The sequence below is a fragment of the Kogia breviceps genome, chromosome 11 (assembly GCF_026419965.1).
Source record: "Kogia breviceps isolate mKogBre1 chromosome 11, mKogBre1 haplotype 1, whole genome shotgun sequence".
Classification (NCBI taxonomy): domain Eukaryota; kingdom Metazoa; phylum Chordata; class Mammalia; order Artiodactyla; family Physeteridae; genus Kogia; species Kogia breviceps.
In genome coordinates, this window is record NC_081320.1 from 897,529 (window position 1) to 918,354 (window position 20,826).

A 20,826-nucleotide genomic window follows, 5' to 3' on the forward strand; every position below is an offset into this window, starting at 1 on the left:
CTCCGCAACGGGAGAGGCCACAACAGTGAGAGGCCCGCGTACCACAAAAAAAAAAAAAAAAAAAAAAAAAAGTGCACATGGTAGATTCACCAAGGTAGACTGTATCTTGGGTCATAAAACAAAGCTTATCCATTTAAAAATAGCAACTAAAATCATGTAAAGTTAGTCCTCTGATCTTAATGCAAGTAGATCAGGAGTGGATAAGACAAACATAACAAGAGAATCTCTAAACACTTGGAGGTTAAACAACAGACTTCTAAATAATCAATGGATCAAAGAGAGAAAGTCAAGGGAAATTAGAAAATGTCCACATCCCTCATGAACTTAAATGCAATATCCTGAAGAAAAATTAGCAAATTGAATTGAGTCGTATATAAAAGGTTAATACAAACTCATTCATAAAAAGTCATGAAATTCTGAAAAATGCTGTACCATAGATGAAACTCGAAAACATAACGCTAAGTCAAATAAGCCAGGCACAAAAGGACAAATAATGTATGATTCACGTTATATGAGGTTCCTAGAGTAGGCAAATTCGTTAGAGACATAGAGTAGAGGGTACCAGGGGATGGGGATGGGGAGACGGGGAGTTACTGTTTAATGGGTACAGCGTTTCTGTTTGGAATGATTAAAAAACTTTAGGAGACGGATAGTGGTGATGGCTGTACAACACTGTGAATGTATTTAATGCCACTAAATTATACACTAAAAAATCGTTAAAATGTTCAATTTAATGTTATGTGTATTTTGCCACGATAAAGAAACAAGCCACGGAGCAACTAAGCCTGTGCACCACAACTACTGAGCCTGTGATCTAGAGCCCGCGAGCCACAACTACTGAGCCCGTGCGCCACAACTACGGAAGCCCGCACGCCTAGAGCCCGTGCTTCACAACAAGAGAAGCCACCGCAATGAGAAGCCAACGCACTGCAACAAAGAGTAGACCCCACTCGCCGCAACTAGAGAAAGCCTGTGTGCAGCAACGAAGACCCAAGGCAGCCAAAACATAAAATAAATAACTTAAAAAAAGAAGTACTATCAAAAAATAAAAAATTATAAAATAGATAACCAACAAGGAACGACTGTATAGCACAGGAAATACTGCTCAATATTCTGTAATAACCTAAATGGGAAAAGAATTTGAAAAAGATTAGATACATGTATATGTATAATTGAATCACTTTGCTGTACACCTGAAACTAACACAGTGCTGTTAATCAACTACACTCCAATATAAAATAAAATTTTTTTAAAACCCCAAAAACATACAATCTAACTTGTGGACTGTGTTGATAGCTAATTTTTATTGAAGAAAGCTTTCCTACTTAACTCTACCAAATGAAATGCCAAAAGAAATGTTATAGGCTCTTGGCTATGCTGTATTTTTAAATAGTTATACTGTTTCAAAATATGGTATACCAATTGTTAAAACAAATTTTGCATTTTCTATATTTTACTTCTCTCTCAAAATACACCTGTGCTTCCCTTTTAAAAAATACATTATGAAAAATATCATACTTAAAAGTCCTACCCAGAATGTGAAGCTTAATTGACTGATGCTGCTCACTATAGAAAGAATAAGATGTTTTATCTCTCTCTACCTTTTTTTTTTTTTTTTTTTTTTGCGGTTACGTGGGTCTCTCACTGTTGCGGCCTCTCCCGTTGCGGAGCACAGGCTCCGGACGCACAGGCTCAGCGGCCACGGCTCACGGGCCCAGCCGCCCCGCGGCATGTGGATCTTCCCGGACCGGGGCACGAACCCGCGTCCCCTGCATCGGCAGGCGGACTCTCAACCACTGCGCCACCAGGGAAGCCCTCTCTCTACCTTTCTTTCTTTTAATTAATTTATTTATTTTTGGCTGCGTTGGGTCTTCGTTGCTGCACGTGGACTTTCTCTAGTTGCAGCGAGCAGGGGCTACTCTTCATTGCGGTGCGCGGGCTTCTCACTGCGGTGGCTTCTCTTGTTGTGGAGCACGGGATCTAGGCGTGCAGGCTTCAGTAGTTGTGGCTTGCGGGCTCTAGAGCACAGGCTCAGTAGTTGTGGTGCATGGGCTTAGCTGATCCGCGGCATGTGGGATCCTCCCGGACCAGGGACCAAACCTGCATCCCCTGCATTGGCAGGCGGACTCTTAACCACTGCGCCACCAGGGAAGTCCCTCTCTATCTTTAAAAAAAAAAGAAACAAGCAAAATACAACACCACCGTGTGGGGTATATCCTGGGAATTCAGGAAGGCCTAACATTCCAAAATCCAATGTAATCATATTAACAACTTAAAAAATTACATGATCGCATCAACTAATACAGAAAAAGCATTTGACATATTTCAATGTCCATTCATGATAAAAACTGTCAGCAAACCAGGAATAAAAGGAAATTTCCTTAACTTGATAAAGGCATCTACAAAAACCCTATAGCTAACATTGTACGTATTGGTGAAAGTCTTTCTCCTTAAGATTGGAAACAAGGAAAAATGTCCTCTCTCACCTGTCTCATTCAAAACTGTACTAAAATTCCTAGACCATGATGTAAGGCGAGAGAAAGAAATAAAAGGCATACAGATTGGATAACACGATTGTCTATGTGTAAAATCCCAAGTAACCTACAAAAAACTTTTAAAACTCCCTGAATTAATAGATGAGTTTTAACCATGTCACAGGATACAAGGTCAACAGACAAAAATCAATTGTATTTCTCTATATGCGCAATGTACAACTGTAAGCTGATATCTAAAAAATAACATTTACATCAGCTCTATGAAAAATGAAATAGCTATAACCTAACAGAACATGTCGGGATGTGTATACTTAAAACCACAAAACACTGAAGAAACTGAAGATCTTGAATAACTGGTCCCTGCAGTGGACTGGAAGACATGGTAGAGATGGTGATTCTCTCTGCCCTAATCTACAGATTAAACACGTCCACAATCACGTTCCTGCAGAATATTTTATAGATACAGAAAATGTGATTGTAGAATGGATGTGGAAAGGCAAAGGAACTAGAGTATAACAATTCTGACAAAGAAGTGTAAAGTTGGAAGAGTCACACTACTCGATTTAAGACACATATAAAGCTGCAGCAATCAAGACAGTGAGGTAACTGTAAAAAGTTAGATGCGTAAATCAATGAAACAAAAGGGAGAGCCCAGATACAGATGCTAACATGGTCATTTGATTTCTATAAAGGGGCCATAGCAGCTTAATGGAAAAGGATACTGCTATAGCAATTAGACACCCGTAGGCAAAAAGGCTCTTGACAGAAACCTTCCATTTAGTGAAAAAATTAACTCAAAGAGGGTCATATATCTAAATATAAAGTGTAAGACAGAAGAAAACCTTCGTGACCAGGGGTCATAAGTCCTTAGATGTGACAGCAAAAGCATGATTCAGAAAACAAAATAACTGATAAGCTGCACTTTATCAAAATCAAAAAATGTCTGCCTTGTGGAAGACACTTGAGAGAATGAAATAAACTGTAGAAGAAAATGTTTCCCAGTTACATGTCTGACAGAGGACTTGCAGTCAGAATACCTGAAGTCCACTCAAAACTCAACAGTGAGACAACTGTTGGTGAAAATTCAGTTAACAAGCAAGGTAAGAAGAAAAAAAAGGAATTTTATTCGAGCCAAACTGAGGATTATAACCTGGGAAGCCGACTCTCAGAAGCTCTGAGAACTGTTTCACCTGTTAGATGTCAAAGGCACAGTCATAAACAGTTTTCAAGACAAAGGATTGCAAATCGAAATGACTTACTGATATTTTGCATAAAGTTCACCAAGGATACATAGCTCAGGTGAGCAAGTCACCATGACCCCCTGCAGAGCTGGGAAAGAGCACGATTCTTTGAAGAAGTCACATTGCTAGCTGAGAAGAAAACAAAAAGGAAAGCTCTTTACCTCCAAGCAGGCACTCCCATCTCTGAGGAGGTCTGGTTAATGTGTAGTGCAGATGCACACTGCTCATTAGGGAGGGAGGGGGAAAGCCCAGGGGACACAGAGAGAGAACTTGATGTTTAAATTTTCTGGTCCTGCCTTAAAATGTAGATTTTCTTTCATCACAACAAACAACCTGATTAAAATACGGGCAACAAGTAAAACACAGAGGTTACCGAACAAGATATATGGATGGCAAATATGCCTATGAAAAAATGTCCAGCGATGTTACCTGTGAGGGGCTAAAACAGAACCATGACAAATTCTGCTCCACACTTTTTAGAACGGCTTAAATTTTAAAATGCTGACAATACCAGCTGATGACAAGGACGCCGGGCCACCAGATCTGACTTCTGATGGGAATGCAAAACTGAGATGGTCAGTCTACCAGCCTGGCGGTTTCTTATAAAGCTGTACATAACACCCACTATAGGATCTAACTCTCCCACTCCTGAGTCTCGTTTTTTGTTTTAAATCCACTGGAAGTTTTATTTCTTTAGGATTTTATCCCAACCAGTCGTTTAAAAACCAAGTAACACAGACCTGGGGGGTAGGGACTGGGGACTGCACCTCCCTCCTCCTCACCATGGACGGCAGGGGGAAAGAGGGAGGGGACAGGACAGGTGCCTACAGCAAGACAGCAGCCGCAGTAACGGGGGCAGCCACCCCCCCGAGCCAGTTCCCTCCTCTCCTAGGCCCTGGCTAGAGCCCCTATGGCTTGGGGTGGGCGGTGGGTAGAAACCACCCCAGGCCCTCCCCCATCCCTCCTCAGATAGCCTCCTTGGGGCTCAACCCATTTCTTCCGGCAGGAGACTGAGGCACACAGAGAGGAGGGCGTGGGAGAGGAGGAAGCTGGAAAGGCAGGGAGGTGGCAGGAATGAGGTGAGAGGCGTGGGCGAGACTCTGGCTTGGAGGCCTGAGTCTTTCTTTAGAGGACTTATTAGCAAAGTTTCCCTTAAAGGGCCAGAGAGTAAATATTTTAGGCTTATAGGACATAGGTCTCAGTCACAACCAACTATTCAACTCTGTCACAGCACAAAACAGCCATAAGACACCACGTAAACAAATGGGCATCGTCGCGTTGCAGAAAAATTTTATTTGCAAAAACAGGCAGCCAGAGACTTCCCTAGTGGCACAGCAGTTGAGAATCCACCTGCCAATGCAGGGGACATGGGTGGGTTCGAGCCTTGATCCGGGAAGATCCCACATGCCGCAGAGCAACTAAGCCCGTGCGCCACAACTACTGAGCCTGCGCTCTAGAGCCCGCGAGCCACAGCTACTGAGCCTGCATGCCACAACTACTGAAGCCCACGCACCTAGAGCCCGTGCTCCACAACAAGAGAAGCCACCGCGATGAGAAGCCCGCGCACCGCAACAAAGAGTAGCCCCCACGCACCGCAATGAGAGAAGGCCAGCACGCAGCAACGAAGACCCAACGCAGCCAATAACAAATAAATAAATAAATTTATTTAAAAAAAAAAACACAACAGGCAGCCAGTCCACACACAGGCCATAGTTTGCAAACCCTTGCCCTAGAGAAATGAAAACTTGTGTTCATTGAATAAAAAACTGGTAAAAAAATGTTTACAGCAGCTCTTTTCACGACCATGAGAAACTGGCAACAACCCAAGTGCCCTACAGCTGGGCAACGGGTAACCCTGTGGTCCGTTCACCTGTGGAATATTACTCAGCAGTGAAAAAGAATGAACTATTGAGGACGCAAAAACTTGGATGAATTTCAAAGGCATTATGCTGAGGGAACAAAGCCAGTATGAAAACACACTGTGTGATTCCATCCGTAAGACATTCTCGAGAAGACAAAACTATAGTGTGGAGAGTGACCAGTGCTAGGAGGGCGTGGTTCTAAAGCAGTTGTGTGAATCAGTTTGGGGGACGATGGAGCTGTTCTGTATCCCGACTGTGGTAGTGATTACATGAATCTATGCGTGCCTTAAAATTCATGAAACTATACACCTCCCAAATGGGCAATTTTTCTATGTGATTATTTACCAAAAATACCAACATCAGTTTTCCCTATTAAAAAGACAGCAGTCATCACTTTGTGCGTTCATTTCTTCACCACCTAATCCCTCAACCGTTTGCACGCTGCTTTTTGCCTGCACCATTTCTTTCAAAAATCACCTTATAGGAAACAAGTCTTACAGAGTTTTCCTCAGTCATCATTCCTGATCTTTTTGCAGCATTTTACACTGTTTATTATTCTCTCCTTAAAGCTCTGTGTTTGAGCTTCTGGGACGCTGTAGTTTTGGGGTTTTCTGTCAGCCACACTGACTGCTACAGGCAGTATCTATTTTCCAACACAACTTGTTCCTTTCTAAGTTCGACGTCAATAAAATTATGAGAGCTTTGCCGTCCAACACACGTGGCACTTGAGCACTTGAAATGTAGCTGGGGCTCCTGAGGAACTGGGTTTTTAATTTAATTTTAATTAATTTAAAATTAAAAACTTGCTATTCAATTCAATTATTGATAACTTCTAAGTATGTTTGGAACAACTTGGGTATATGAATCTATTTTTTCAACCCTAAATTTTATGAAATCTAAACACAGATTCAATTTCCATAGACCAGATTTTGAACGCTTGGTACAGAAAAAAGACTGTAAGATAGCTTATTAACAATTTGCTCATATTAATTGCATGTTGAAATTATAATGTTTTAAATATACTGGGGGTTGAATAAAAGGCTATTCAAATTAATTTCTCCTGTTCCTTCTTACTTTTTAAAGTGTGGCTTCTAGAAAATTTTAAAATCCATGTTGGGTCATATTTTATTTATATTAGACAGTACTGACTTAGGGACTTCAATTTCCAGAGACACAGACATACAAACACACATGTGTGTGCATATACATACATCTATATGTATACACATATAGATGTACACATACAAATGCATATACATACGTGTGCGTATACACATTTCTTAATTTATGATTTGTGCAAGCTCTGCCTCCATGATCCCAGGCAGGGTTGTGCTATCACGTGATAGTTCTAAATCCTTCCTCAGCTCATGGGTGAAAGATCCATTCCTGCACCTGTAAGGCAGTTTAGGTTGTACAGACATTGAGAGTAGCATGTACAAAAGCCTCTGTTTTTACAGATGTGATGAAAGCATACGTTTTAAAATGAAAACTTAATTATGTCCAAGAACAAAAGATAGCATCGGTGGCAACGTGCAGTACTGTTGGTTCCTCCTGTTTCTGAGGTTCTTTATGAACATTTTAACCTCGTCGTGTCTACTAAGTTCAAAAGTCATGAGAATATTCACAGTGCTACCTACAAGTAGTTTAGGATTACTGTAGAGTCATACAAAATAAGAGCGCCGAGAAAATGATGGGATGAACTGACAGTATGAGTGATTCTGAAGAAAGAAAGAATCATGGGATTACATGAAAGACAGGATGTCTGCCCGGGAGGATCATCAGCAATAGAGGACAGGGGGACTTGAGGAGGTGAAAAAACTCTTGATTTTGATCAGCATCAATGCTGGAGGCCTGTCAGTTCAATTAATTCAGAATCTGAGGACTCAGATTAATCAGGTAAAACTGTGGCTGATGAAAGACATCATAAGTCAGATATTTCTACGGATTCAACTCTCATTTGAATTAAATTTGCAATGCATCAACATGAGTGATGCAGCCATTAGAGTGGACTCCATCCCACTGGAAAGGTGGTCCTCGTAGAGAACATTACAGTTAGCTGTGTGATTTGGGGGAAGGATAATGACTTGTAAGAACAAGTTGGGATGGATCTGGTCCATGCTGGGAAAAGAGGTGGGCTAGGATGGACATCTTCCTGGAGAAGAATGTCTATTTTTTTTTTTTTTTTTTTTTTTTTTGCGTCACGTGGGCCTCTCACTGTTGTGGCCTCTCCCGCAGCGGAGCACAGGCTCCGGACGCGCAGGCTCAACGGCCATGGCTCACGGGCCCAGCCGCTCCACAGCATGTGGGATCTTCCCAGACCGGGGCACGAACCCGTGTCCCCTGCATCGGCAGGCGGACCCTCAACCACTGCGCCACCAGGGAAGCCCAAGAATGTCTATTTTTAAAGCCCAGCAGGACAGACTCATCCTCCCATTTGGTGAAAACTGAAGTTTCAAAGCTTAATAAATGTATTTAAGAAAAGTCTCTTGAGTGCCTCAAGGCTTTCTCTTTGGCTTACTCCCTTTCCGTATATTCTAGTAAAACAGATTAAAGGTAGTAATTTTACCAGGTGTGCTTGGCAAAGTTGCTTTCCCGTCCACTCCTTTGGTTTCCTTATCTGTCGACTTGAGCATAATAACAAACATTACCTTCACGAAGTTGTTGGAAGCATCAAATGAGTCAATCCAGGTGAAGCTGTTGGGCTGCACCCTGCAGACCGAAAAGCCCTGTGCTTGCCCAGCTCCAAGACGGAAGAGCCCAGAGTCAGCAACAGAGACATCGAAGGTTTAATGGACGGGGGAGCTTACACGTCTGAAGCAAGAGCCTGGAGCAACACCCCACTGTGTGCGGTGGACCGAGGGCAGGACAGGGTGACGTCTTCACTTCCTCGGGGGAAAGAGAGATTACCAGTTATAGGGGAACTGACGTCAGGTGGGCTCATTAGTTACCAGGGAAACCAGTAGAGGGGCAGGCCCCTCACCACTCCCTTGATAAGCTATCATTAGCTGGGACCTGGGGCAAGTACTGGGTGGGCCAAAGGTTCTTTTGTTTTTTTCCATAAGGCGCCTCCAGCAGCACTTAGTGGTCTTCAACTTCATTCGAAACAATTTTGTTAGACTGTATGTGACAGCTGTCAAATCAGCGTGCATTAAAAAAAACTTATCAAAATTTGTGAATTTTTGTGTAGCCATTTTAATATTGAAGATGGAAGGAAAAAAGCAACATTTTCGGCATATTATGCTCTATTATTTCAAGAAAGGTAAAAACACAACCGAATTGCCAAAAAAGGATTTGTGCAGTATATGGACAAGGTGCTGTGACTGATCAAACGTGTCAAAAGTGGTTTGTGAAGTTTCGTACTGGAGATCTCTCGCTGGACGATGCTCCACGGTCAGGGAGACCGGTTGAAGTTGATGGCGATCAAATCGAAACAATAATTAAGAACCATCAATGTTATACCACGCGGGAGACGGCCGACAGACTCAAAATATCCAAATCAAGCGCTGAAAATCATTTGCACCTGATTGGTTACGTTCATCGCTTTGATGTTTGGGTTCCACGTAAGTAAAGCGAAAAAAAACCTTGACCATATTTTCACACGTGATTCTCTACTGAAACATAATTAAAACGTTCCATTTTTAAAACCGATTGCGGGCGATGAAAAGTGGATACTGTACAACAATGTGGAACGGAAGAAATAGTGGGGCAGCAAAATGAACCATGACCAACCACACCAAAGACCAGTTTTCACTCAAAGAAGGTGGTGTTGTGTCTATAGTGGTATTGGAAGGGAGTCCTCTATTATGAGCTTCTTCCGGAAAACCAAACAATTAATTCCAACAAGTACTGCTCCCAACTAGACCAAATGAAAACAGCACTCGACGAAAAGCATCCGGAATTAGTCAACAGAAAACGCATAATCTTCCATCAGGATAACGCAAGACTGCGTGTTTCTCTGATGACCAGGCAAAAACAAACAAACAAACAAACAAAAAACAACTGTTACAGCTTGGCTGGGAAGTTCTGATTCATCTGCCGTATTCACCAGACATTGCGCCTGGAGATTTCCATTGATTTCGGTCTTTAGAAAATTCTCTTAATGGAAAAAAATTCAGTTCCCCGAAAGACTGTAAAAGGCACCTGGCACAGTTCTTTGCTCAAAAAGATAAAAAGTTTTGGTAAGATGGGATTACGAAGTTGCCCGAAAAATGGCATAAGGTAGTGGAATAAAAGGGTAAATACGTTGTTCAATGTAGCTCTTGGCGAAAACGAAAAATGTATCTTTTATTTTTACTTAAAAAACGGAAGGTACTTTCTGGCCCACCCAATACTAAGAAGATCAACTACGCAAGGCAGGCTCTTCCAAACCAGCCACCCTTATTCACATCCAATACGATTGAAATAAAACAGAACCAGAATGTTCTGTTTTATTTTCCCTCTTTATAAAGGCAATAATTGCTCATTGTGGAAAATTTGGAAAAATTGAAAAATCAAAAAGGATAGGCTCAAAGAGGCCAGGTTAGTTCCATGTGTTGGATAAAACTGTATTAAGTCTATAAAAAAAGGATCAAAATGATCCATAACCATAAATCCTGAACTCCCTGTATACACGGATGTGATCTTTTAAATCCTAAAACCTACTGAAAACATTTTATGAAACTTGTTTTAAGCTAGGACCTAAAAATTCAAATTCCAAAACCGAGCGCTTTGACGCACACGACTGGCGCCGAAGAGTGACGTCGGCACCGAGTACACCCCCGTCCGCCTCCAGCTCCTGCGGGGCGAGCTATTCACGGACGCAGCTACTCGCGGCCCGCTCAGTCGTTATGCACTTTCTGCCGCGTCACACAGCCCGCCAGTTTCTCATTTCCGCGCCGCGCAAGCGCAGTCACCTCCGCGCGCCGGCGCCCGCGGGCCTGCGCGGCGCACAGGGCTGACGCGACACGCACGCACGCACACTCGCAGGCGCGTCGGCCTCTCGCCGGCGACGGCGCTGCGTCACGGATCTCTGGGCGCCGCGCTCCAGAGAGTACGGCCGCTGCGGCCTAGGCGCTGGTGTCCCGCGTTCGAACCCTGGTCGGCGACGCGATGAGGCGCAACAAGGCCGACGTGGAGCGGTATATCGCGTCGGTGCAGGGCTCTGCCCCGTCTCCCCGGGAGGTGAGCGGGCCGGGACGCGCGGCCTCCGGGCGGGCCCGCGGGCGGCGGCGCCATGGTTCGCGCTGAGGCGCGGCCGGTGGCCGGGGGGCGGGGAGGCGGCGGGGCGGGCGGCGGGCGTTGGTGCTTTCTCTTCCTTCTCTTCCTTTTTTTTTCTTCTCCACTTCCTCTCCTCTTCGTCCCCGGCGGCCAGGGAGGCGGCCCCGCTGCGCGCACGGTCCGGGCTCCGCGCCGAGGCCCAGCCGCCCCGCCGTCCCTCACAGCTGCTTTTACCGGCATTTTGTTTTTCAGCGGAGCCCTGTGGGGGATCTGAACTTCCTCCCGGGCCTTGTGTCTGGGGCAGACTTTGTGGCCTTCCGGCGGCGCCTCTCTGGGTACTTTTCCTCCTTGGAGGCAGATAGCGAGCTGGGTGCACCGTGGATCCGACAGTCGCTGGTCGGATCCCTGGTCGCTGTCCGGGGTCGAATCTCAGCTCTGCCATGCACACGCTGTGGGGTTTGAGGTCAGTGTAGTTTACTTCATTAGTAAGGTGGAGTTAGGGTTTTGACAGGAGTTTTTGGAGGGTTCTTGTTAAACATTGAGGGCAGTGCTCGGCGCGTTTGGTGAGCCCTCAGATGTGGCTGTTAAAGGGACGGTCGTTCAAGGTGTTCTGGGCAGGGGCCTATGCGAATAAAGATGCGTGAGGAAGTTAAAAACCGAAAACCGAGTGACAGTCGTGAATATAATGGCACCGTAATTGCGTTTTTAACCCCATACTGGGTGTATGTTGTGTTAACTGCCGACGACCCTGTGGATATTGAGGCCTGGAGAGATGAAAGATACTTGTCTGGGGGAGACAGGTGGTTCGGCAGGATCTGGGCAGTGGGTGTGGTTTAGCTCCTTTTAGGACCAGTGGAGTGGCGGACAGCCCATCCCTCCGGAGGAGGGGACCAGGTGCCCACACACAGATTGTAATTCCCAGCTGCTGGCGCACTCATGGATACAAATGTGGTACCAGAGCCTAAACCAGAACCTCACTGAACGTTTCTGTACCCCTGAAACCGGTATAACTTTTTTTTCTAAAGCAGGTTGAGAGCTTTTGTGAATTCTAAGTGGGGACCCTGGCTCTCAAAAGAGTAAACTGTCTAGACAGGAGTTAGAATGTTCTTTGAACTAAGGAACTTTTCCATCAAATAAATAAGGGTGGGGACAAAACTTTAAGGATTGGTTATTACTGTCACCTCTTTTACATTTATAGAGAGTATTTTAAGCAGATGTTTTTCTTCAGACAAGGCGAAATCATTGATTTTAGAACCTAGGGCCGTCAGTGGAATAGTGATTAGCAAGTGCATAACTTTGGAACATGTGACAGTAATTCTGTAAACTTGGGTCTCAGTGAAATGACAAAACAGGGTGCTGTGGACAGGTTGGGAGGGAGATGGTGGAGTGAGCAGAGACAGCAGCTGTGAAGAGTAGGAAGAGATTAGTATCTACTTGGTACCCAGTTTGGCAGAGACTGGCTATATGTGAACAGACCGGGCTTTCTAGGATGTCCAAGTTCTAGGTTCCGTGATGGGCTATAGTCTCCTATCTTCCCAGGCTTCCACTGTGTTTTCATTTGTTCACCTCATCTTTTGTTCTGCCATTTTCTGCTGCTTTACATCTGTTTTTGTTCTTGTTGAAAATGTCACTTATGTTTCTTCAATTTTTTTTTCCAGATGGCTTCTATTTAGTTTTCCTAGTTTTCTGTCTAGTTGGCTTTTTATTCCACACCCCTGATTTCCTGCTTCTTAGAGGCAACTTGACAGCTGTTAGGTGTTTGTTCTACCGTTAACATCTGTACTTCATACTTGTGAATAACATACATATGTACAGTTGACCCTTGAACAACACGGGTTTGAACAGCACAGGTCCACTTATATGTGGGTTTATTTGCAATAAATATGTACTAGAGTACTATGCGATCCACGGTTGGTTGAATCTGAGGATGTGGAAACTTGGATATGGAGGAACCGACTGTGTATACAGAGGGCCGACTGTACGTATATGTGGATTTTGAACTGGGCAGAGGGTCAGTGCCTCTAACCCTTGCTTTGTTCAAAGGTCAACTGTACTTTTATTTCTTTATGTCCTTTTCCTCATTTTAGACACTTTCTACTGGCTTTCACCTTTCCTCCAGACCTGTCCAAGATGTATTTACTTTTCCCCTCCTTTTTTCAGTTCTGTTCTTGTAAATTTTAGTTAAATGAATGTCTAGTGTTTATATAATTACGGTAAGGTAAATATTTTTGCTTTCATGTCACCTTTATTGTGTAGTTTTATTTTTCCTAGAGTAAATAATAATTTCTCTATTTTTTTGGTTGGTTTAGTTTCCTATGATGTATTGGTGTTTTTTAAAATTAATTAATTAATTTATGTTTGGCTGAATTGGGTCTTTGTTGCTGCGTGTGGGCTTTCTCTAGTTGCAGCGAGCGGGGGCTACTCTTCGTTGCGGTATGTGGGCTTCTCATTGCGGTGGCTTCTCTTGTTGAGGAGAGTGGGCTCTAGGCACGCGGGCTTCAGTAGTTGTGGCTCGCGGGCTCTAGAGTGCAGGCTCAGTAGTTGCGGTGCATGGGCCTATTTGCTCCACGGTATGTAGGATCTTCCCGGACCAGGGCTCAAACCTGTGTCCCCTGCGTTGGCAGGTGGATTCTTATCCACTGCACCACCAGGGAAGCTTGGGTATTGGATTTTGTCACATGCTTTTTTTTCCTTTTGGTGGCATTTGAGATGATCTTGTGGTTTATTTCTTTTGCACTTTCAATGTGATGGATATACTTGTGTTATGCTTTTGGCAGGTGTACTGGACCCAGCTCTGCCTCCCCCAGGTGTAGAGGGGAGGGAGGTGAGTGGCACTGAGGGCTTTCCACTCACTCTACTTTTCATATCCGTTTATGTGCCAGTCGTGAGACATGCTTAACGTGGTCCTCCTTGTCAGCTGATCCTCTCAAACTCATTGCCCCTTAGCTGTTGTTTGACTAGGTTAGTGAGAAGCTTGGTCGTTAATTCGTACATCTCTATTTAGATGATAAGGCATTTGACTACCTTAAGAGACTCACAGTTACTCTGCCATTTATTTACCTTCATTGAATTTCTTTACTCTGATATTGAATGTACTGGGCAGAAATCACATCACATCAATACCTACAGTTGCCTTTGTTTAAATTAAGCAGTGAGACTCCTCAGGGCTGCTCCAGTTGGAAAGATGCATTCTGGTTTTAGTCACAGGCTAGACCGTAGTATGCAAGGGGCAGATGAAGTAAAGTTGTAGAGCTGGGCAGGTGCCATGTCATGCTAGTCTTTGGTGAGAAATATGGGTATTTTCAAAATGTAATGAAAGCCATAAAAGGATTTAAAATTTTAAAGACTCAGTGTGGTTTGTCTTATGTTTTGGCGAATTAATTTTGGGAGGGAAACAGGAAGGAATTAGTCGTTTTGGTAGTCCCAGAGAGATCATAGCAGACTTGTACTTTGGTAGTAGCAGTAGAGATGTAGAAAAATGGATGGATTGAGGTAACACAGAAGGTAGAACTGACAGGTCTTAATATTTTACACGCAAGTTTAGAGCTCAGGAGAGCTGAGAGCCAGAGATACACATTTGAGAGTCAGCGTAGTTATGGGTGAGATGAATTATGTATCCCAGATGAGATGCTCTGAGAGGGAAGAGGACTTAGGACCGACTCCTGGGGCTCTGCCAGTTGGACAGGCACAGCGTTAGGGTGCCTGTGCTTCGTGGGCTGAATCTGATTGTAGCCTTGTGAAAATCAGGTCACTGTACATAATTGGTGAATTACTGTAAAATAGCACTCTCTCCTGCGTCTGTGCTTGTCACCCTTCCTGAACTGCAGGCTTTGTGCATGAAGACAGAGACTTAATTTCCTGCCCATCCCCCAGTGCCCAGAATGGTGCCTGGTGAATAGCAGGCACAGTGAACAAATCTAACACCTGTATTTTTAGGAATAAAATCAATAAATGAAAACATTGCTTTGTAGACTGCTTTTTCACTTAGTATGTTGATTTTTGTTTTTCTGTGTCCTTATATAGCTTTCAAAAATAAGATGCTTGATGGCTGTGTACTTTTATCACATGTGTGTAACATCATCGGGTGTGTCCCAGCAGGCTGGACTTCGGAGCTTATAGAAATAAAAGAGCCAGGTTGTGGACTTGGATTATTACCAGAAGAATTCAGTTTTTGTTTCTGCTTCTTTGGCTCCTTGAGTGTAGAATAATCATTTGTGAAGTGGTCAGTAACTGGACCAGGGAATCCCCAGTGCCTTAATGGGTCTGAAGTACTTTGATACTCTCCCCATAAAGGCTTACACATGGCAGGACAAGTGAAGTGTCTCGTGTACCTCTCCTCCCCTAGAAAAGTGGGCTTCTGTCTGTTTACTTATCTGTAAAGTGAGAGAGGGGCACCACACGGTCTCTAAGGTTTCTTGCTGATATAAATTCTTAATTTCCGATATCATTTTGTCTTGATGTTCTTAAATTTATTTTTTTGTTTCATGAAAATTAGAAATCATGGACTCAGGACTTTTAGAACATGTGCATTTCCACAGGCAATTTTTAAAAATCTTTTAAGTGAACAAAAATCAAATATATTAATATTAACCTTGCTAGGACAGATTTTAGCTCTTGTGAAAAATATGCAGAATTCAAAATATGATAAATAAACGAATTCTTAATTTTTTTTAGAAGTCAATGAAAGGATTCTATTTTGCAAAGCTGTATTACGAAGCTAAAGAATATGATCTTGCTAAAAAGTAAGTACCAAACTGTAAACATGCCTTAATTTTCTAAAACTGGTGCTTTAACCTCATGTTCTTCTTTGAAATGGATGAATACATGTTCTTTAGCAGTTCTTCCTAAGTATGTCCTGGAAATAAGGGATTCATCACTCAGATTGGTGATAAGAACTAGTCTGGATTCCATATGCAGGTTGAGTCTAGAATGATACTTTCTGCATGCCTGCTGCTTGTTGACACCTAGGGCAAGAAATCGTCTGGCATTAAACTTTCTCTAAAGATTGTCCTGGGTTAGAATAAAAGAGAACCATGCCTATATCTTAATTTCTTCCTGGTTAGTTATCTGCTACTTTTATCAGCTGGAAAAAAAATGGCAGTGAATACAAAATTAAGCTAATTCCTGTGCAGGAGAATAGCTTGTGAGAAAGATCTTTAATTGACTGGATAGGTGATCCTGTGAGGCTTTGTCTCACCATAGAGCCAAGAAGCTTGGTGGTCTGATGTCCTGATTTATAGTGACTTAAAGCTGGAAATTCTGAAGGAGGCAGGCATTAAAGGCATTGATGGGAAGATGAAAATTCTGATAAGGAAAGTGTTAGCGCCTTTATTTAACTAGAAGCATTGGGGCTGTTAACCCTGTTCCTTATTAATATGACACTTTTCCCTCCAGTGTTGATCTTGGGTCTAATATCTCCTGTGATAACATTCACTGGACCTAGATAGAATATGCTTATTTTTAGTTGTCACTTGAGTTAAGGAATGGAAGTCAAAGATTTATTGTAATAACTTTCTAATGTCTGCAAAACTTAGTGCTATTACCAAAGTGTAATAATAGAAAAAAAGTAATTTATGTGTTCATTTCCTACGAATGGATAGCACTAGAAAAAAAACTTTGGTAAATGTGCCATTTAATGGTAAAATGAGTACGTTGTCAACTTTGTACATGTGTTTGTGTTTAAGTATTATCTCTTTCTGTGGATGCTTTTCAGTTATCTGCGTATTCTACTTTAAGTAAATAGTGGTAGTCAACAATTAGAATAACAATATAAATTAGTTTAGTGGTTGCTTGGCTTAACATATTCTCTCAGCAGTTAAATGCAGTTCTAAATGTGATAATTTAAAGATTGTTTTTATATTATTATTATTTTTTTAAACAGATATATATCTACATACATTAACGTGCAAGAAAGGGATCCCAAAGCTCACAGATTTCTCGGCCTTCTTTATGAAGTGGAGGAAAACATACAGAAAGCGGTTGAATGTTATAAGGTAAACTATATAAGATTAAAACATAGCCTTCGCACAGCCAAACACACATAATGCCCAGGTTAATTTATGTAATAAATAATTCAAATATGTTTTATGGATGTCTTGAAAACAAGCACTGGTATCGTACGTACTATTAAGTGAAACAGCTTGAAACAGATTTTAAAGTACTTAGCCCAAAGAATGCTGTATTTTATCACTAAGAGATTAGCGATTGTCAAAGAAGATTAACACCTATAAATTTCAAGTTTACCATGATCAGAAATGCTGTTCTTATGTGTGTGGTTCCCCCCCCTCCCTTTTCTTTTTTGCGTTTACCAAATAAAAAGATAATTTTTTAAAATTCATCTTCAGAAAACTTGCAGACACTTTAACAGCCTTGAAATAACATGTTGTCATTTAGAAATAGAGTTTTAATAGAGTCACTTGATAAATTTTTAATTTTTGTGTATGAGTGTGTATGAACTTTAGGAATCCTACTAATTTCTTAATTCTTTTTTGATATCAGCGTTCAGTGGAATTAAACCCAACACAAAAAGATCTTGTGTTGAAGATTGCAGAATTGCTCTGTAAGAATGATGTTAGTGATGGAAGAGCTAAATACTGGGTTGAAAGAGCAGCTAAACTTTTTCCAGGAAGTCCTGCAATTTATAAACTAAAGGTAAAAAATTAAGCAAAAGAAAGCATATAATAAAAGCAGTTGGGAAAACTTAAGACACAACTATTTCTAATATTTGGGGTTTAAACGATTTCAGTAGTAACCTTTAAACCAGTGTGTGTGGGGATGGGGAGTGTGGGAAATGGGTGAAGGGGGTCACAGAGGTACAAACCTTCAGTTATAAGATAAATAAGTTCTGGGGATGTGAAGTACAGCTTGTGATGACTATAGGGAACCATACTGCACTGCGCATTTGAAAGTTGCTGAGAGTGGATCTTAAAAGTTTTCATCACAAGAAAAAGTAATTTGTAGCCGGGTGAGGTGATGGATGTTAACTTATTGTGGAAGCCAGTTCACAGTACGTATGTTATCACAATATGCTTTTTCATTAGGTGCGAGTTTGCTTCACACATGGCATCTCATTTACCCTTTGGAATGATTCATATATTAGGGATTTTACGGTTTGTTAGCTAGATGGTGGAGCTAAGATTAAACTGACTTCTATCTGATATGAAACTTTTGCTTCATTGGGTGAAAATTACCCATAGGGTGACAGTTTAGACTTATAAAGTTTTTAAAGAACTGTTATCTAAATTTGGAAAGGACTGTGTTATGAGATAGTGAGGTTTTCAAGCAAAAGTTAAAAGACAGTTTCTCTAGCATGTTATAGGTAATTTGTAAAAATGATAGAAACTTGTTGCTAATATATTAACTCATTCTGTTTGTTATTCTTTACTGAGTAAAATATAGTTTACTAAGTGACTCTTCTGGAGAAAGTCTTTCCAAATATACTAGGCAAACAGAATTTTAAGTGTATGTTGGGTCGTAACCAATATATTGGGTGGCTTGTAGGATCTTAGTTCCCCGACCAGGGATCGAACCCCGGGCCCCGGCAGTGAGAGTACTGAGTCCTAACCACTGGACCGCCAGGGAAGTTCCAGTGTACATTGTTTTTAACAGGACCCCCTCCATCCTGACTTAGACGTGTTTCCGATAGAATTTTTTAAACTTTTTAATTTTGAAGTAATTATAGATTTTTCTCAGAAAGTTGCAAAGATTGTACAGAGAGGTCCTGTTTACTTCATCCAGCTCTCCCCAGTGGTTACCTCTTAACGTAACTATAATACAATATCACACCAGGATTTTGGCATTGGTGCAGTGTGTGTTCAGTTCATCTCATTACGTGTGTAGATTTGTGTAACCAGCACTGCAGTCAAGAGACAGAACTGCCCCATCACCACAGGGCGTCTTTTTCATGCTCGCGCTTCTGTGGTCACATCCACCTCTCCTTCCCGTTGTCCTTAACTTCTGCCAACTGTGAATTTGTTCTCTGTGTTTATAATTTTGTAATTTAAAAATGTTGTATAAATAGAATCAGGCATCGGGTGACCTTTTGAGGTTGGCTTTTTTCATTCTGTACAATGCCCTTGAGACCCATTCACGTTGTGTGTATCAGTCAGTAGTTGGTTCCTTCCTTTTATTACTGAGTAGTATTTCATCATATGGGTGTGTTCCACAGTTTACTTTTGAGGGAAATTTCGGTTGTTTCCAATTTTTAGCTATTACAAATCTGGTATGAGCAGTTGTACACAGATTTTTAAATCAAAAGTGTTTTAAAAACTGCTAGAGATAAATACTAGTAACATTAAGTTTTTCTCCCTGTGATAAGCACCTGGATTTTAAATATTAATCTAAAATGTTAGGTTTCAGTGTGTAGATTTCTTTACCTTATTATCTTTGTTTTATGCCTCAAACATAATTTCCTTATTGGCCATGACAATCCATTCCATTGTGACATTATGGACTATGTATAAATGGGAGGGGATTATTTTTCTTGCAGTATAACCGAAATTAAATGTTTTTAAATATCCTGATTTTCTTTAATGGCTCTTTAAAGACAGTGTTGTCTAAAACTAAATCTTATGTCAGATTCCCCCTCCCCATCTTTTGGAATAGAAATCCATGAGATTTGTAGCCATTTGGGAAAGTAATTCAATTTCTCCTAAAATTTGAGGCTTATTTACAGTAAATAGTTTTTTGGCATTCCTTTAATGAACAAAACTACTCAATATTATTAATGAGAAGGCTTTTTCCCTTGGGTGTGGGAGCAGAATTTTTTTTTTCAATATTTATTTACTTATTTGTTTGCACCGGGTCTTAGTTGCGGCTCATGGGCTCCTTAGTTGTGGCTGGCAGGCTCCTTTAGTTGCGGCCTGCCGGTTCCTTAGTTGTGTCATGCGAACTCTTAGTTGCAGCATGCATGTGGGATCTAGTTCCCTGACCAGGGATCAAACCTGGGCCCCCTGCATTGGGAGCGCGGAGTCTTAACTACTGTGCCACCAGGGACGTCCCGAGAGTAGAATTTTTGAAAACCATCCATAATGGTGTTGATCTTTTACTTATTTGTTTTTAAACATATAATTGAAGTCTAGGGCTTTTTTGCAGTTATAGACACACCAAGTGTAAGTTATGGAACTGATCCAGGAGGAGGGAGAAAGGGCACTAATGGCGAACATGGTCTGCGAGGTGGTGGGGTGGGGTGGTGAGTGCAGGAAGGTAGAGTGGAGCTTAGAGGTGATGGCTTCCATTTTCTCCACGGGGGATGAGGTGTGATCATAAGCTGAAAGTGAGGGTTGGAGGAAAGAGGAGTATGAAGTGAACTCTTCAGGGAATGGAGAAAGTGAGTTTATTAGACGTAAAATAGGACTTTATTTTTTCTAGGCATTACCAGTTTGGCAGTTTGAGATTATGAAAGTAAATCAGTTAGCTTGCTTGTGATTTCCCAAATTCCCGAATGCCCGACACTCACTTGTTCATCTGTTAGTGTACGGGCGCAGAGGAAGCAGGCGGCGGGGTCTCCAGGAAAGGTAGAGGGAGTTAATTGAAGGCATCTGTAAGTAAAGAGTAATTGTGGATATTGGGACTGTGGCATTTCAGCTTGACATGGAAGGAAAGTGTATGTGTGTATTTCATGGAAAATTAAAACTTGGTGATGTCAGTGTACTGAAAGCTTTTCATGTGGTAGAGGCAAAGAGATGTGGTGGTGAGGGTATGTGAGCCCCAGTGAGGTGGGAAAACGAGAGGGTGTGGTGGTCTGAGTGCTTTGATCAAAATACAGGTTTTGCCAAATGGATGGCTGAGGCTGGAGTGTGGAGCAGTGGAGATGAGGTCGTTAAAGAGCAGAATGCCCGGGCTGTTGTGTGTCTTGTGCACTTCTCAGTTGCCACTGACGGTGGCAGTTGTTAGGGATAAAGGAAGACGGTTCTATTCCAGTTGCTGATGAGGGGGACTGGCAGGAGTAGCCGGATAGCAAGTCCTTTAGAAAACAGAGTTAGGAGCAGGGCTGTGGTGGGGTGGGGACATGGTCTGGTGGTGACGCTGGCA

The 20,826-nt window shown here is 42.1% G+C and overlaps 1 protein-coding gene across 2 annotated transcripts in view; it reads left to right on the forward strand.

Moving 5' to 3' along the window:
- Positions 1–10,567: 10,567 nt before the first annotated feature.
- The window catches only part of LOC131765129 (E3 SUMO-protein ligase RanBP2), a 49,652-nt gene continuing 39,393 nt past the window's right edge, over positions 10,568–20,826 (forward strand). For both annotated transcript variants that reach the window (XM_059078576.2, XM_059078578.2), the window contains exons 1-4: positions 10,568–10,758; positions 15,469–15,536; positions 16,676–16,787; positions 17,293–17,445. In XM_059078576.2, coding sequence (XP_058934559.1) covers positions 10,687–10,758; positions 15,469–15,536; positions 16,676–16,787; positions 17,293–17,445 — 405 coding nt within the window. In that variant the 5' untranslated portion in view covers positions 10,568–10,686. The remainder of the gene's footprint in view (positions 10,759–15,468; positions 15,537–16,675; positions 16,788–17,292; positions 17,446–20,826) is intronic.